Here is a 19,318-nt window from a genome sequence, read left to right as displayed (position 1 = left end):
AATGATCCTGAAGTGCTTCTTTAACCAGTGCCTCCATTAATTTTCCTGGAACAGAAGTTAAGCTCACAGGTCTATAATTACTTGTGTCAGCCTTTGATCCTCCTTTGTGAATTGGGGTCACATTTGCACATTTCCAGTCTATGGGTACCTCCCCTGAGTCCAAGGAAGCTCTCATAATTATGGCTAAGGGTTTGCTTACTTCCTTTGCTGCCTCCTTTAATATAACTGGATAGATCCCATCCACCCCAGGTGCCTTTCTTGTGTTTATCTTCAACAGTTTCTCCTCCACTTTACTCCCAGTTATTTCAAGATTCTGTAGCTTACTGCTAGAGTTGAATACACCTCTGGCATTCCCCTTGCTGAATAACTCCTCATGTGTGAATGTCGATGCAAAATATTCATTTAGTTTGTTAGCTACCTGAGCAGGATCATCAACAGTTGACCCATCAATATCAAGTGGACCAATCTGATTCAGCCCCTTCCTTCTAGAGTTTACATAAGTAAAGAACTCTTTGCTGTTTTTCTTTGCATCCCTTGCCAAGGATTTCTCGTAATCTGCCTTCGCCTGCCTAACCTCCTTTGTAACTTGGTTGCATATCAACTTGTATCTATTATAGGCTTCTGTGTCATGTGTTAATTTGTAAGTATCCAATGCATTTTTCTTCTCTGCCATATGCCTCATTAGTTCATCTGACATCCATTTTGGCCTAAACCTTGAACAATATTTCTTAGTTGGTATGTAAAGCCTAGTAGCTTCCAAGATAAGTTCTTTGAATGCTTCCCATTTTGAATTTGCTGTTGGTAACATCATCAGTTGGTCCCACTGTATAGAATTTAAATACTGTCTCAGTCCATCGTAGTCGCCTTTACGGAAACAATAACCCTTCCCTTTACCCCTAATGGTAGTTACCTCTTTCAGTAAATCCCACTTCAGCACACTGTGATCACTGCCACCTAGTGGTTCATTTATCTGCAGATTCTGAATGCATGAAGAATCACTGCTGATAATCAAATCAAGAGTATTACTCCCTCTAGTTGCCTCCCGAACATGCTGATATAGAAAACAATCATCCAATAAATCCACAAAAGCCCTGCTAGTGTGTGAGTAACCAGCCCCCAAATTCCAGTCAATATCTGGGAAATTAAAATCTCCCATTATAAGACTCTCTGATTTACTGGCCCACTCTATTTCCCTGTACAGTTCCTTATTATACTCATCAGAGTCATTAGGCCTATAGCACACTCCTACTCTCAATTTTGATCTCCCAATGCTTATGTCACACCAAACTGACTCAACACTGCACTGTCCAGCGATGTCGACTGGCTTCACTTCCTTGGTTTTTATGTGTTTCTTAACTAATAGCATAACCCCTCCCCCCTTCCTATCCTGTCTATCCTTTCTGTAGACGTTGTACTCCCCAAATTACATTTCTGCATCCCTTATATCTGTGTGACACCACGTCTCTGATATCCCAACAATATCTGCCTTTGATGTTTTGAGCAATACCTCAAATTCATCAAATTTATTTACTAAACTCCTAGCATTGGTGTACACGCAAGTATACCTGCACCTGTTTCTATTCTTAGCTACCCTAACACAACCCATGTGTTTACTTGTACCGCAATGGCTCCCAGCAGTCTCTGAAATACCATGCATCTTGTTTTTCAGGCTTCTGCTCATTCTAATAGAAGCAGTGCAAGAATCTCTTTCACCTCTGCCAGTGGCTACTGTCAATCTATTGGTCTTTGTCTCCCCCCAAGCTAGCAGTTTTCCGACCCACCTAAAACTGCCTCGATAGCATCAGCAAATATTCTTGCACCCTTTCTATTTAAGTGTATCCCATCCCTGTAGAAGCAATCTCTCCTGTTAACAAGTACAGTCCAGGCTGAAAAAAATTCTACCCCTTGAGCCTTGCACAATCTTTCCAGGGCCAAATTGATCGACAAGGCTCTCATCATATACTCCCTCCTATCGTGTCTGGGCAGAATTGCAGACACTTTCAAATTCAACCCTAATTCTCGGCTTTTGTTCAACAGTGACCTGTACTTGTTAAGTAATTCTGCCGGTCTCCTACTCTTAATATCGTTAGTGCCAACGTGTACAACTATATCACCTTTTGATATAGTTGTACACACACAATCCATGTGTTGGACAAGATTTTGCAGCTCCGGCAAATGCTAAGTTTTTATTATATTTAGCCATTTTATTGACTTAACTGTTATATTAAATTATTTTCTATAAGTAGCTTATCATCCTAGTCAAGCTCCTTGGTTTATTTTGAATTTAGATAGTGATTTTGAAAGTTAATACTTAATGTTCATAGATTTACCATTTGTAACTTACTGCCATTGTTATACGATACAACGTATATCTTGAACTAGATAGCGTAATGTTTAACGTAAAACTAGATAGCAAAACACATAGCACTGTAGCAGAAATCTGTTAGCTTAGTATAGTATTATCAATTAATCAGTATAATTTATTAATCTTATTAAATTTCATTGCCAATTAAATTGTAGTTAAACGAAATCATGACCCAGACTAGAGCAGCAAAGCAACAAGCACAAAGTAGCAGTAGTACTGTGGCTCGCGGGAGAAATGAAGGGGGCAATTCTCCAACACCTCACAGTCTAAAACAATGCGCGAAATGTGAAATGTTTGCTGACCTGTCTAGAGCAGGACATGATCTAGCCAAGGAGGATATCTTTGTGTGTGTGTGCTAGGTGCAGAGACTGTGAGGAATTAGCCGCGAACTCAGCGTTCTGATGGGGGTCTATGAGAGTTTGAGGTAAAGGGTGAATGCTCTCGAGGAAATTAATAGGAGAGACCCATCAAGTTCTCAGCTGCCTAACTCAATGCCAGAGCTCACTCCTGTGCATCAGACAACACAGCAGCAATCTCCAAGGCAGAATGTGCTGGTCCCACAGGAACTAGTTATTGTTGATGATGCTATTGTCATGGAGACAGGGAATATTTTATGCAAAAGGAATAGGTGGAACACGACCAGAGTATGCCTGACAGGGAAAAAGTTGATGATACTGTAGGGCAGATATCATCTTTTAAGGGCACAAAAGGTGATATTGTTGTACACGTTGGCACTAATGACCTTAAGAATAAGAGATCTGCAGATTTATTTAACAAGTACAGGTCAAAGCTGAAAAAAAGTGTCTGCAATTATGCCTGCACATGATAGAAGGGAGTATATGATGAGAGCCTTGTCTACCAATTCAACCCTGGAGAGATTGTGCAAGGCTCAAGGGACAAAATTTTTTCCAACGTCGTCTGGTTAGACTGCTTCTACAGAGATGGGATACTTTTTTTTTTTTTTTGGTAGTTGTTGGCGCATTGGCTTCTGTGGCCATAATGCACCTCCCAAGGCTTTTGCAGTACTTTGATCCAAGCCCAAGGCAGGATTCAAACCTGCGACCTTTGGGTTGCTAGGCAGGTACTTTACCCACCCGGCTAGCGGATGGGATACACTTAAATAGAAAGGGTGCAAGAATATTTGCTGATGTTATCGAGGCAGTGTTAGGTGAGTCAGAAAACTGCTAGCTTGGGAGGATACATGGACTAAAAGATTAACAGTAGCCACAGGCAGAGGCTAAAGCGATTCTTGAACCACTTCTATTGTAATCAGTAGCAGCCCAGAGAGCAAGATGCTGGGTATTTCAGGAGCTGCTAGGGGTCATCATGGAACAAATAAATACATAAGCTATGTTAGGGTAACTAAGAGTAAGAACAGATACATGTTTACTTGCATGTACACCAAAGCTAGAAGTATAATAAATAAATTTGTTGAATTTGCAGTGCTGATCAAGGCATCAAAAGCAGATATTGTTGGGATATCAGAGATGTGGTGTCACACAGATATAAGCAGTGCAGAATTGGAATTTGGGGAGTACAATGTGTACAGAAAGGATAGGGAGGAGGAGTTACGCTGGTAGTTAAGAAACAAAATCTAATGAAGTGCATCCAGTTGACATGGGTGGACAGTGCAATGTTGAAGTCATCAAAGGCAGATATTGTTGGGATATCAGAGACGTGGTGTCACACAGATATAAGCAGTAAGAATTGGAATTTGGGGAGTACAATGTGTACAGAAAGGACAAACAGGGCAGGAAGGGAGGAGGGATTATGCTGTTAGTTAAGAAACATAAAATCTAACAAAGTGCATCCAGTTGACATGGATGGACAGTGCAATGTTGAGTCAGATTGGTGAGACATAAACACTGGTACAGGGAAAAATTTTCTTGTTTATACTCCGGCACGACCAACAGGTCAGTGGAGTTCACAACAAATCATCAATACAAATGTTAATCGTAATTAGTAGTGACAGGCTTGAATCCCGGTGTACTCAAAGAGCATGTGCTACTGCACCCACACTCCTGACCACTCAGCTACATCAGGCCTGAGAGTAGGCGTGTGTTATAGGCCTAATGACTCTGATGAGTATAATGAAAAATTTTTCAGAGAAATAGAGTGGGCCAGTAAATCAGAATGTCTTGTAATGGGTGATTTTAACTTTCCAGATATTGACTAGAACTTGTGGGTTGGTCACTCGCATGCTACCAAGATTTCATGGATTTATTGGACGGTTATTTTCTACAGCAGCATGTTCGAGGGAAAACCAGAGGGGGTAACAGGCTTGATCTGATTATCAGAAGTGATGATGCATGCATTAGGAATTTGCTGATAAAGGAACCACTAGGTGACAGTGATCACAGTCTACTGATGTGGGATTTACTTAAAGATGTAACTACCATCAAGGTAAAGGGAAGGGTTTTTGTTTTCATAAAGGTGACTACAGTGGTCTCAGGCAGTTTTTGAATTTTATACAGTGGGATCAACCGATCATGTTAAAAACAGTGAATTCTAAATGAGAGACTTTCAGGGAATTAATCTTGGAAACTACTACACTTTTCAAACCAACTAAGAAATACTATTCACGATTTAGGCCTAAATGGATGTCAGATGAACTAATGAGGCTTGTGGCAGAGAAGAAAAATGCATGGGATGCATATAAAATAGCAGGTGACATAGAAGCCTACGCCAGATATAAGCTAGTCTGTAATCAAGTCACAAATGAGGTTAGGCAAGCGAAGGCTGATTATAAAAAATCCTTGGCAAAGGATGCAAAGAAAAACAACAAAGACTTCTTTGCTTATGTAAACTCTAGAAGGAAGGGGATGAATCAGATTGGTCCATTTGATTTTGGTGGTTCGACTGTTGATGATCCTGCTCAAATAACTGACAGCTAGAAGCATTAGCAAGGCCAGAATGAGTATTTTCCATCTACATTCACACATGAGGAATTCTGTAAGGAAGGGGAGGACAGAACTTTACTAAACTCTAACATGGAGCAAAATGATTTTGTAATAATGGAGAGCAAGTGGAGAAGAAATTTTTGAAGTTAAACATAAAAAAGGCACCTGGGGCAGATGGAATCTATCCAGTTAAACTGAAGGAGGCAGCGAGGGAAGTAAGCAAATCCTTAGCCATAATTATGAGAGAATCGCTAGATTCAGGAGAAATCCCATGGACTGGATCCCAAATTCACAAAGGGGGTTCAATGGGTGACACAAATAATTATAGATCTGTTAGTTTAACTTCTGTTCTGGGGAAAATAATGGAGTCACTGGTTAAAGAAGTTATGCAGGATCACCCAGACAAGACTGCAGTAATAGTTCAAACACAGTATGGGTTTGTTAAGGGGAAGTCTTGTCTGATCAATTTGACACCCATCATGGTCAACGATGAAATCTGCACTATACACTTTACAGTGACTTTGATTTGTTTCACCTATAACAAATGTATACTGCCAAGTTGCCAATATACATTTTTTATAGATGAAACAAATTGGCAAGTTGCCAATATGCTGGTTACTAGTGGCAACCAACTGCAAGAATATTTGCTGATGCTATTAAGTCAGTGGTAAGTGGATTGGAATACTGCTAGCTTGGGGAGGGGGACACAAGGACTAATAGATTAACAGTCGCCATTTTCAGAGGTGAAAGTGATTCTTGCACTGCTTCTATTGGAATGAGGAGTGGCCTGGAAAACAAGATTCAGGATATTTCAGAGACTGCTGGGAGTCATTGCAGTACAAGTAAACACATGGGTTGTTGTTATTTGCTTTTTAGGAGCATTAGGACCATATTGCTCCAGTGATATGCGGTGGTCATTCCCTGACCTTTCTGCATCCTCCATATTTGGTGGTCACGGGCTCGAACCCTGGTCTAATCAAGAAGCATGTGCTACACACACATGGGTTGTGTTAGGGTAGCTAAGAATAGGAACAGGTGCATGTATACTTGCATGTATGTGCACCTGTTCCTATGCTAGGAGTTTGGTAAATAAATTTGATGAATTTGAGGTATTGCTCAAAACATCAAAGCCAGATATTGTTGGGGTATCAGAGACATGGTGCTACACAGATATAAGGGATGAAGAACTGGAATTTGGTGAGTACAATGTGTACAGGAAGTATAGACAGGATAGGAAGGGAGGAGGTGTTATGCTATTAGTTAAGAAACACAAAACCCAAGGAAGTACAGCCAGTCGACATCGCTGTACAGTGCAGTGTCAAGTCAGTTTGATGTGACATAAGCATTGGGAAATCAAAATTGAGAGTAGGAGTGTGCTATAGGCCTAATGACTCTGATGAGCATAATAAGAATCTGTACAGGAAAATAGAGTGGGCCAGTAAATCAGAGTCTTATAATGGCAGATTTTAATTTCCCAGATATTGACTGGAATTTGTGGGTTGGTCACTCACACACTAGCAAGACTTTTGTGGATTAATTGGATGATTTTTTTCTACATCAGCATGTTCTGGAGGCAACTAGAGGGAGTAATACTCTTGATCTGATTATCAGTAGTGATTCTTCATGCATTAAGAATCTGAAGATATAGGAACCACTAGGTGGCAGTGATCACAGCATATTGAAGTGGGATTTACTTAAAGAGGTAATTTCCATCAGGGGTAAAGGGAAGGGTTTTCACTTTCATAAAAACAACTACAGTGGTCTGAGACAGTATTTAAATTCTATATGGTAGGACCAACTTATGATGTTACCAACAGTAAATTCAAAAAGGGAAGCATTCAGACAATTTATCTTGGAAGCTACAAGGCTTTACATACCAACTAAGAAATATTGTTCAAGTTTTAGGTCTAAATGGATATCAGATGAACTAATGAGACTATGGCAGAGAAGAAAAATTCATGGAATACATATAAATTAATGGATGACATGGAAGCCTATGATAGATATAACCTGGTCTGTAATCAAGTCACAAAGGAGATTAGGCAGGCAAAGGCAGATTATGAGAAATCTTTGACAAGGAACGCAAATAAAAACATCAAAGACTTCTTTAACTATGTAAACTCTAGAAGGAAAGGAATGAATCAGATTGGTCCACTGGATATTGATGGTTCAACTGTTGATGATCCTGCTCAGGTGGCTAACAAACTAAATGAGTATTTTGCATCCATATTCACACATGAGGAGTTATTCAGGGAGGGGAATGCCAGAGGTGAGTTAAACTCTGGCAGTGAGCTAGATGATTTTGTAATAACTGAAAGGGAAGTGGACGAGAAATTGTTGAAGATAAACATAAAAAATGCACCCGGGATGGATGGAATCTATCCAGTTATATTAAAGGAGGCAGCAAAAGAAGTAAGCAAACCCTTAGCCATAATTATGAGAGCTTCCTTGGACTGGAGATGTGTAAATGTGACCTCAATTCACAAAGGAGGATCAAATGGCAACACAAGTAATTATAGACCTGTTAGTTTAACTTCTGTTCCAGGAAAATTAATAGAGGCACTGGTTAAAGAAGCACTGCAGGATTATCTAGACAAGACTTCAGTTATAGTTCGGACACGGCATGGTTTTGTTAAGGGAAAGTCTTGCCTGACCAATTTGATCGGATACTATGATGTGGTCACAAAGGAACTGGATGAAGGGAATAATTTTGATATCATATATTTGGATCTTAGAAAGGCTGTTGTATATGGAAGACTGCTGAAGAAATTGGGGCAGTGTGGCACTGGAGGCAAATTGCTGCTATGGATAAAGCGATGGTTGAGTGGGAGAAGACAGAGTGGTAATCAATGGACACTGCTTATCACGGACTAATGTTATTAGTGGAGTCCCTCAGAGTTCAGTGTTGAGTCCATTGTTATTTTCTGTATTTATAAATGATACTGATTGTGGTATATCAAGCTTAATGTCAAAGTTTGCAGATGATACGAAGGTTGACAGGGTTGTTAAAACACTAATGACAGTACGCTGCTGCAAAAGGACCTTGAAAAGTTGAGCAGATGGGCTGAGAGGTGGCAAATGAAGTTTAACATTGACAAATGTAAAGTACTACATACGGGAAGCAGTAACACCAGAGTAATGTTTCAACTCTGTGGTACTACACTGACAGTGGTAGAGAACAAAAAGGACCTTGGGGGTAATTGTGCAGGCAGATATGAAGTTTTCTGAGCAGTGCAGACGGTCTGTAAGAGTAGCTCATAGTGTCTTGTCAATTCCCGTATATCAAAGGAATTTTTCTAGCAGGGATAAGGATGTGATTATCCCCTTGTATAAGGCAATGGTCAGGCTACACCTTGAGTACTGTATACAGGTCTGGAAGCCTCATTTTAAGAAGGATGTAGACTGTTGGAATGAGTATAGAGAAGAGCAACAAGATTAGTGTATGGAACAATGAGTTGCTCTTACGAAGAAAGGCTTAAGTTTTGCAAATTACAGTGTCTGGAGACTAGGCAACTGCAAGTTGATCTGATTGAGGTGTATAAAGCCTTGAATGGTTTGAGCATGCTCAATGCTGATGGGATTCTTCCTCTTGCTCAGAATAATCAATTTATGCCGAGAGGGCATAAATTCAAATTCAAGACAGATGTAGGATAGATGTGCGGAAGTTTGCCTTTAGCCAGTGGGTAGTTGGTTGGTGGAACAGACTTCCATCCTTTGTTGTGGAAGTTGATAGCCTAAATAAATTTAAGGCTGAGCTGGACAGGTATTTGGAATGAACGGAGAGGTGAAATGGGAGCGTTTTTTTTTTTTTTTTTTTTTCGTTGGCTAATAAGCTTGCTTTCTTGCATCATATGCCTCTGCTAATGCTAACTACTAGATATTCACTGGAATGCAAAATGTGTCACTGCCTGGTGCAGAGTGAGGCCTGCGGTTAATTAAATTTTAAAATTGGAAATGATTTGTTTTTATTCATTTATTATTGAAATGATTAATCGAAATAGAGGATGTGCTTACTATATGCAGGTCCTGTTAATAAAAATATCCATTGCGTTGCATTGTTCTTTACAAAATTTCATATAACTCCATTCACTGTATATCTAGATTTAAATAGCTGGGGGTGTCGCAGTGCCTATGGATGTGTTGCCCCTTCATGTTATGCTATGAATCATAACATATGTAATAAAGTACGTGGGCCCTCAAATTTACATGATGCAAGACTGATGTGCGCGTTCACACACGCGCATGCGCGCGCGCGCGCGCACACACACACACACACACACACACACACCAGTTGTTCTGAAGTTCGCTAATTTTATAGAATGCTACCATATGCAAATACCAGCATTCTAGAAATCTCACTTCTTACTCAGTGAACAGTAACACAGTATAAGTCGACGGTGAGACTAAATTTATAATGTTGTATTTTGGTTATTTTGGGGTTACGGTTCCCCAGGTGCAATACCTTACACTTTGCTAGATATGAAATTTACCATGAAATGTGAACAGCTGGCTAGGAAGGAACACAGTGTCCTGCCATGATATATATATATATAGGACCTTTTCAAGTAGAGAAAAGGATGTCACTGTCCCTTGATATAAGGTGACGGTGAGACTAAATTTATAATGTTGCATTCAGGTCTGGAGGCTGCACCTGAAGAAACACAAAACTTTTAAAAAAGGGCAACCAGAATGGTAAGGAGTGATAATCAATGTCCCTATAACAAATGGCTTAGAAGGTGCAGACTGCAAAGCTTGGCAGACAGAACTTTTCAGCAGCATATTGTAGCTCATCTGAATAAATTGCTTGCCATGGTGATAAAAGGTGGAGACTAAAGGTGAAACAGAATAAAGCTGCAGCCATTTTTTGGCAATGGTAAAGCATGAGCAATTGAGATTTTTTCCTTTATTTTACTTTTTTTTAATCTTTTTTAGCAGATGCAGAAAAAAGCTGCTTCCTAACATAATTCAGCCATTATAATACTAACACTAACTTCATAAAATAAAGATTATACCCATAAAACCTCAGCATAAAATTTCAAACATATTCTATTTAGTAAACATTTCTTTTTTGGTTATATCAATAAAAGATTATGTAAAATTTTTCACTTACCAACTAGAGAATGATCCAAATTATGTACAAAATATATCCATCCACTTTTGATAATTTTCATAGTGAAATTATCATATCTCTGAAGTATCCTTTTCTTTAGTGGGGTATGTTCAACCAAATCACCATTAATTGGAGGAACAACAAGAACAAAAATTAGCTGTTCCAAATCACTCTGAATATCCAATACATCGAAAAGAGAGCTATTAAGGATAGCAATACTTCCAAGATTTACATGTAAAGGTGATCTTACTGTCAGCTGAGGTTTGATGTTAGCTGAAAATACAGTATTAAAAATTACTAACACAAAGTTAAAGAGCTAATTATTAAATCAAGATTTCTCAACAGTAAGAAAAGATAATGACAAAAACTACAAGAAAATAAAAATAGGTTGAATTTCAAATACATTATTTAAAACTTCAGTGGAGAGGTTAAAAAAAAACAAACAAAAAAGTGTCAAGTAATTATTTTATTAAAGTTCAAATATTAATAGAATAAAAATATTCTATTAATTTGGAAACCATAAAACATTTGATTGATTCCATCTTTTTGAGATTTTTTTAAATTAATTTCCTTTCCTCTTCCCATTTTTTTCCGCCTTCTTACTTATTTTTTGCTTTCCCCAAAAACTAACTATATAATTAATTTGAATCAGAAACCTGTAGCATATTCAAAAAGTTCAAAGAGAAAAGGAAACACTGGAAGATGAACCCTGCAGTGGATACCCTTTGACATCATAAAATTATGAAAATGGCAGGGGGGGTTCTTTGTCAACTCTTGAAGTGGATGGAATCATATCAGGTCATATCAAAAAACAGCACAGGACTGTCATATGACAGTCTGTGCTGTCTGTGACACTACACTGGGATATGATTATGTTTGAGAAAACAAGGAGGAGAAAGAAAATGGGAGAAGACAAGAAGATTATGAGAGTAATTAATATATAGAGGAAATATGAAAAAAGTGCAGAAAAAAGAGTGAAGAAACAAATATCTGATGATACCTTTACAAGTTCTACTTTGTTTATTGGCAATATATCCTGCTTTACACATTTTCATGCATGATGCAGCATAATTATAGAATCCAGTATCACATAGGTTGCATACTTCTGAACTACTGCATTTCAAACAATTTTTAGGGCAAGCTGGAATGAAAACAATTAAAATTAAACATATATAGAAAAATAATCATAAATAAAAATTAAAGCAACAGCAACAACAGTATTCAATAAGGACCCAGTATGTGCCTTGGAGAACACATAAAACAAAATGTGGTATTTGTATTGCTTGGTATACTTGGGCGGGTGATTTATAAGATGAAATAAGAGAAATAAGATAGTGAAAATTTTCACTATCTTATTTCTCTTATTAAAACATTTTAAATTTGAAGTACCTTTCATTAAATAATAATTTATTTTTGACACAAGAACTATTAAAGCATGTTTAATACTTTGGTGTTCTGACAGATTATGCTTTCCAAAATAAATAAATATCAGTTCACTGGGTCTATGAAATTATTCTACAGTGCCAGTGGTATCATGATAAAATTCATCTGAGCTGAATAATTTCTTATGCCTGCTATGAAAGAGGGAAGAAGTACATAAATATGAATTAACTAACAACTCAATCACAATCTGTCATCTATGATTAAATATGTACACATATTTAAGTATATATGGCCAATGTGTGCACACTTTTAAGCATAAGGACACATCAAACCAATTTTGGCTCATCTCATCCTAAGAGACAAAGAACAGAAGTATTCCAATGAAAGTTGCTACTGTTCCTAATATTGTATTCTCAAAAAGCCATTCTAAAGATGCACCTTTCCCATTTGTTATTCAGAAATGTCTGGAGATGCTGCTGGATCACCTAAAATGGTGAAAAGACTCTGCTCTGGAGGTTTACTTATAGAGAACCATGAACTGTAGAAACTCTGAAGCCTTACTCAGAATTTAAAACACTGTAGGTATTCCTGTCACAGTTACTCCACATGCTACCCTAAATACATCTGAAGGACATCCTGTCTGAATCATTTTACTAAATGTTTCCAAAGAAGAATTAGTCCAAGAACTTCAAGAACAGAAATTTGTACATGTAAAGAGAATTAAAATCATGAAAGGCAGCAATCTTGTTCCTACACTCATTGTTATACTGACATTTCTACACCAGCCCTTCCAATACAGTTAAGGCTGGGTACCTGAATTATCATATACAACTTTATATCCCTAATCCTGTTACATGCTTCAAGAGGCAAAAATTTAGCATGCTCAAACAATATGCAGCGGGGATTCGGTGTTCTCCAACTATGGATCCAAAGAACGCACGCACACACACGCCTGTCCAAACTGTAGGGGGTAACTATCCTGCTTATTCAAAAGTCTTTGAAACCTGGAAAACAGGAAAGAAATAGAAAAGTAGAATGTAAAGTGACTTACCAAGAAGTAAGGAAATAAGTTTCACTCAGTGTATCCAAATATTCATTTGCAGCTGCAACACAAAAATATATCAGAAGGAACTCAAACTGAAGTATCCATACCACCAGCCACATTCATCTCTGATTGCACTTGGGCTGTTCTGGTGACTCCACAGCAGTTCCTTAAAGAATATATCAAAGATCAAGCAAATAATTGGGACACCATAAACAGACTGGCCCAAAAAAGCAGTCAGAAACACATTCTTCTTTCAAAGCTGAGTAATGGACTTGTTCATTCAATGAACCTATAGATGTCTTGGTAGCAATACTGATGATATCCACAACCATAATCATCCAGTAGGTGTAATTTTTTGTGTCTACAAGAACTGAATCTCTCTTTCCACAAATGTTTCTTTCTGTTAGAAACTATACACTGTACACGCATGACAGGATCAATACCCATAATTCATATGGTGGTGTAGCTATATTGGATGACTAAAATTCCTTTCAGATGTATTCCTATACAGACAGACCTCTTTGTTGCAAAGAGGTTTGTATGGTTTGTATTTCCATACAACCTCTTCATAATGCAACTCAAGTATCAGCATCAAGTCTTGCATTTTGAATAATTCTAACTCTTGTGTCCATGTATATCTCATGAAATCAGACCGACATACTCACTCACTGAACTAGATGATATTTTCCTAAAACTACTTACTCCTTTCTGCATGTTGGAACGTTTTAATGTGCATTATCCGTTGTGGGATCACTGCAGACAGATTGGGAATACATAACAGAACCCTTTCTTGAAAAGCATAACCCCATGCCACTAAACACATGCTCCCACACCTATGTCCATTTTCTGACAAAATCAACTTCTGCTGATATGCAGACCTATCAATATACTCACCCACATTATTTCCAGACTTTGACTGGGGAGTGTCAGACAATCCATTAAACAGCAATAATTTCTCTATAATCTGTATGTTCTGTGCAAGGAGAAACTTACCAGTAAGTGGTTGAGCAAAATGGAAACTCTCTAAAGTAAATGTGCATCTAGAAGTTCACTAGATGAGCATATCATCTAGCATCAGTTCATAGATGATGCCATTGAACACATCACAGAACAGATGTTAATAGCTGCTGCTACTGTCATACTGCAAACCTCAAATGAAATATGCAAACACCTCAAGTACTGGTGGAATTCTATAGATAATGTTACCAAGAGAGAAAAGAACAAAGTGTGGAATCAGTTTCGAAGGAATCCGACCTACTGCCAATCTCATAAATTACAAGGAGGTGAAAGCACATAACTGTTATATCAGGTGGAAAGCTAAGAAAGAATCACAGATTTGGTTTACTTCCTCTCACCAAAGACACAGATGCAGGATTCATTTGGCAAAAAAGTAGATGCCTTAATTATAATAAATGTGCATCTGGGGGAAGATATGGAGGAAGAGGTTGTTAAAGCTTCCTTCTGTAATGGACAGGCGATAACACTTCCTGAGGATATATAGTAAACATCTTTGCAGAATCTTTTGCCCAGCATTCTGCATCAACTACATCTGATCCATTTTTCCTAAAAGACGAAGCAGTAGCTGCAAAATACAAAATAAAGTTTCAAACAAAGATAGCCCTCTCTTATAATCTTTAAAGAAATCAGCAACAGTGCACCTAGTCCAAATGCCATATGTTAGTTTCGGTAACGGTATCAAATCCACGTGTCACAAATTGAACGAGAAGTCTTTTTTTTTTTAACGAAATTTAGTCGATTTATTAACCAATTGTTATATCAAATTATCTTCTATAAGTAGATTATAGACCTAGTCAGGATCCTTAGTTTATTCTAAATTGAGATAGCGAGATTTGGAAGCTAATCAATACTTACGAGTCCGTAGAAATACCGTTCGTGAATTCCCGCCATTTTTACACGATAGCATAAGCTTAGTGTAGTATAGTGCATAATATAATATTGTCAATTAATCAGTAAATCTATTAATCTTGATAAACTTTATTGTCAGTTAAATTGTATTTTTAACTCTATAAATATATATAATGACTTAATCGTAACAAATAATTAATACATAACTATAGTGGTACACGTGATACGGAAGTTGTATAAAGGGAACTCATAGAAAACACTAGATACCGAAAAAAAAATATATATATAACATAACTGTTTTGGGATATAACTTAAGGATTTAATTTTTGTTTTGGATTTTATTGAATTGAATCATGACTCTGACCAGAGCAGCAAAGCAAAAGGCTCAAGCTAATGGGAGTGATGTGGTTCAGGGGAGAACTGAGGGGGGCAGTTGCCCTCTGAATCACAGTCTATTAAAATGCACTGTTTGCTTGATGTTTGCGGAGCAGTCGGGTATGGGACATGATACTGCCAAGGGGGATGTCTTTGTGTGTGCACGATGTAAGGAGTGCAAGGAAATCAGGCGACAACTCAGCGTTGTTATGGGCCTTTATGAGAGCTTGAAGGACAGGGTGGATGCCCTCGAAGGAAATAAATTGAGGGGCCCATCAAGCTCTCAGCTGCCCACATCAATGCCAGAGCTTGCACTTGGTCATCAGGCAACACAGAAGCAGCCCCCTAGGCAGAATGCGCTGGTCCCACAGGAACTAGTAGTTGTTGGTGACTCTATTGTCAGGGAAGCGGGGAACATGTTTTGCAAAAAGGATAGGTGGAATAGGACCAGGGTATGTCTGCCAGGGGCAAAGGTTGATGACGTTGTAGAGCGGATATCATCTTTTAAGGGCACAAAAGGTGATATAGTTGTACAAGTTGGCACTAATGATATTAAGAGTAGGAGACCAGCGGAATTACTTAGCAAGTACAGGTCACTGTTGAAAAAAAGCCGTGAATTAGGGTTGAATTTGAAAGTGTCTGCAATTCTGCCCAGACACGATAGGAGGGAGTATATGATGAGAGCCCTGTCGATCAATTCGGCCCTGGAAAGATTGTGCAGGGCTCAAGGGGTAGAATTTTTTTCAGCCTGGTCTGTTACTTGTTAACAGGAGAGATTGCTTCTACAGGGATGGGATACACTTAAATAGAAAGGGTGCAAGAATTTTTGCTGATGCTAGTGTCGAGGCAGTGTTAGGTGGGTCGGAAAACTGCTAGTTGGGGGGGATACAAGGACTAATAGATTAACAGTAGCCACTGGCAGAGGTGGAAGATGATTCTTGCACTGCTTCTATTGAAATGAGCAGAAGTCTGAAAAACAAGATGCAGGATATTTCAGAGACTGCTGGTAGTCATTGCGGTACAAGTAAACACATGGGTTGTGTTAGGGATAGCTATTTATTATTCCAGTTTTCATTAATTTATTATTCCAGTTTTCATTAATTTTCATGATGGACCATTTCACAAACAGAGGCAGACTGGCCATAAGACTTAGCGAGGAAACGCGGGTGGGCCAGAGGCTGGAGACTGATGTGCAATTGTATGGCCATAAACACTGTTGTGAGGGCACTAAAAGTTTTCCCCTGGTAAGACTTTTTGACCCAGTCTGCCCTATTCACAAATATTGAATGATGTCTGTGATAGTCAAAAGGTTGTCCAGTTTTGATAATAATATTACTCATTGCTGTAGATTTATTTTTTTTACTATCTTTGCATTTTGTTACAACTTGACAGAACAATCTATAATTTTGTTACTCTGGTGTCAGTAAATCTGTAAATGATCCAGCAACAGGTTGTCAATAAAAACCTGTTGCTGGATCATTTACAGATTATAGAAAGGTGTAATATGAATTTCAAAAGTTATTTTTCATGTCCTCGCCTTTTTTCCCCTTTTGCATGCAGTAAACGATGAATGCACACCTCTGAACAGAGAAGTGTGCATTGATTTGCTTTATGTGTGCAATGCAATGCCAACTTTATAGTGATTCTGTAATAAGTGATTTTTTGAATGAATTTCCTCTTTATGCTCTGGTCAGAGGAGTTCACAAGATAGGTTGTTGTTATTTGTTATTTGGTTTTTAGGAGCATTAGCAACTAAGGCCATATTGCTCCGGGGATATGCGGTGGTCATTCCCTGACCTTTCCGCATCCTCCGTATTTGGTAGTCACGGGCTTGAACCCCGGTCTAATCAAGATGTGCTACGCACTGATGCTCCTGCCCACCTGGCTACAGAGGCGCCCACAAGATAGGGAGAATAGAAGAAATGGCACTGTATTTAACAGGCATGGGTACCAGCAGAATATTTTGAAAATTTTTTGCTTACCAATTTTCGAATACATGCAATATTTAAATTGTTAAATTTGACTGATTTATCTGACAACAGAGCCAACATTTCGAGATCAGTGGGAGAAAGGACATTTATCTTGAAAGAAAGAATTTGTATTGTTTTAATGTTTCAATAAATTAATGAAAATATTAAAAATTGTGTAATAATTCAAAGTCCAAAGGTGGTGTACTTGCACCACGCTGCCAGCACCCATGATCATAGGCTTGAACCCCGGCCACTTAAGGTACGTATACTAATGCACCCTCACGCTTGATCACTCGACTTCGACGGCCTTCAGGAAAGCATATTTATAATTCCAGTTTTCATAAGTTTACATTCACAAATTATGAATAATCCATGACATCTCAAACAATCTGAAAGAATGATTTGTAATTTTATTACTCTGATGTCAGTAATTTTTTTTTTAATTGAAAATTCATTGCTGGATCATTTACAGATCAGAGAAAAATATTATAATAGGACTTTCCACCATCAACTCAGAACGCTTCAACTTCCTTTCTTTGAAATTTGATGGTCTGATTTTCCTAATACAGAGGGTCACTTTATGCTGGTTCACTTTTCAAATTATTGGAGTAGACTGCCCAGAACAAAGATGCAGTAACTTAAAACATTTCTGCATGCAAACCACTGTTCTGAATAGGTTTAACAGAGTGTTGATGAAAACTTGCCCCTTTTTCGTTTGTGATGATTCGAATTAATTTGAGTAGGTAACTAATTTTTTTTTTCTCTTTTATGAATTTTCATATTAAACTATGGTGTGTAATTTTGCCCCTTTTTGAAAATGAGCAAAAAATATAGTCAATGCAAAAGTGTTGACTATATATATTTTATCAATGACTCAAAGATGTTAAATCTAAGAACTGGCTCTACAAATTAGATGATGAGTATTTTAAATGTTTTTTTTAAATATTGTAAATGCACACTGACAGCCAAATTATTGAAAGGCATCATAATACAAACAAATCACAAGAAAGCCGAAGAGACCTTTAGTTTTCAGCATCACAATATTGCCGTTCAAGAAAATTGGCGATACAGAACATGCAACAGCAAAAAGCAGCACAGCATTTTTCATAGCTGTGCAGGGGGATGGAGATTTTGTGGGCCCTCTTTAAGAAAAAGATTGCAAAATTTCTTTGTATTTTTTTTAAAGCTTGATGGTCACTCAGACCATGGGCGCCAGCAGCATGACACAAGGTTGTGCAAAGTGCAACCATGGACATTCGAAGTCCAAAGGTGATGCAAGTGTAATCACCTTTGGATATTGAAGTAATTTATTGAAAACATTAGAACAATACAAGTCCTTTCTCCCACCAATCATGAAACGTTGGTTCGGCTGTACACGTCATTCAGTCAAACTTAACTTAATTAAAATAATGCATTTTTTTTTGCTAAAATTTGGTGAACAAAAATTTATTCCCAGATGCACCACCTTACAAAATATCCTACTAGTACCCATGACCTCCAACACCACCCAACACAAAAATGTGATAGAGGGGAAGTTGGAATGAAGAGAGACAGCAGTGGTTAAAATATCTTACTTTTCAAATCTTACAAAAACATATGACCATGAGAACGTATTGCTAGGGCCACTGCCAGGGCCTTGAAGGGGCCTGTGCAAGTGAGGGGCCCTGAAGCTAAAGCTTTACTGGTAAATCTGCCTCTGCACGTACTTCTATTATATTTTTTTCTATTATAATTTTCTTATACACACACGTGTATTTCATAAACTTGTTTATTCCGTGTGTTCTATTGCCAAATGTTTAGAAATAATATATTATTGTCATTTTTTGTGATTAATTATTATTATTCATCATTATTAATATTATTCAAATTATTATTATTCATCATTATTAATTCTAATTCTAATATTATTCTAATATTAATTATTAATTCTAATATTATTCAAATTATTATTATTCATCATTATTAATATTATTCAAATTATTATTATTCATCATTATTAATATTATTCAAATTATTATTCACATGCTTTCCTAATATTCATATAAAGATATAAAAATATTCATTAAAGATAAAAATCATCATACTGCTTCTATTGGAATGAGCAGAAGCCTGAAAAAACAAGATGCAGGATATTTCAGAGACTACTGGAAGTCATTGCGGTACAAGTAAACACATGGGTTGTGTTAGGGTAGCTAAGAATAGAAACAGGTGCTTGTATACTTGTGTGTACACCAATGCTAGGAGTTTAGTAAATAAATTTGATGAATTTGAGGTATTGCTAAAAACATCAAAGGCAGATATTGT

General features: G+C 37.6%; 1 protein-coding gene across 4 annotated transcripts in view; it reads right to left on the bottom strand.

Moving 5' to 3' along the window:
- The window catches only part of LOC150083681 (extracellular matrix organizing protein FRAS1-like), an 866,422-nt gene that overhangs the window by 546,292 nt on the left and 300,812 nt on the right, over positions 1–19,318 (bottom strand). For all 4 annotated transcript variants that reach the window (XR_016547213.1, XM_090378121.1, XM_090378123.1 and 1 more), the window contains 2 exons: positions 11,376–11,516; positions 10,376–10,648 (listed from right to left, as the gene is read on the bottom strand). Coding sequence is in view for 3 of the 4 variants with exons in the window: in XM_090378121.1 (XP_090234247.1) it covers positions 10,376–10,648; positions 11,376–11,516 (414 nt within the window). In the remaining variant the exon portion in view is untranslated. The remainder of the gene's footprint in view (positions 1–10,375; positions 10,649–11,375; positions 11,517–19,318) is intronic.

This window comes from Mastigoproctus giganteus, chromosome 7 (genome assembly GCF_048544385.1).
Source record: "Mastigoproctus giganteus isolate SK-2022 chromosome 7, ASM4854438v1, whole genome shotgun sequence".
NCBI classification, from domain to species: domain Eukaryota; kingdom Metazoa; phylum Arthropoda; class Arachnida; order Uropygi; family Thelyphonidae; genus Mastigoproctus; species Mastigoproctus giganteus.
The sequence above is the reverse complement of the archived record's forward strand: the minus strand, read 5'-3'. Positions and strand labels throughout refer to the sequence as shown.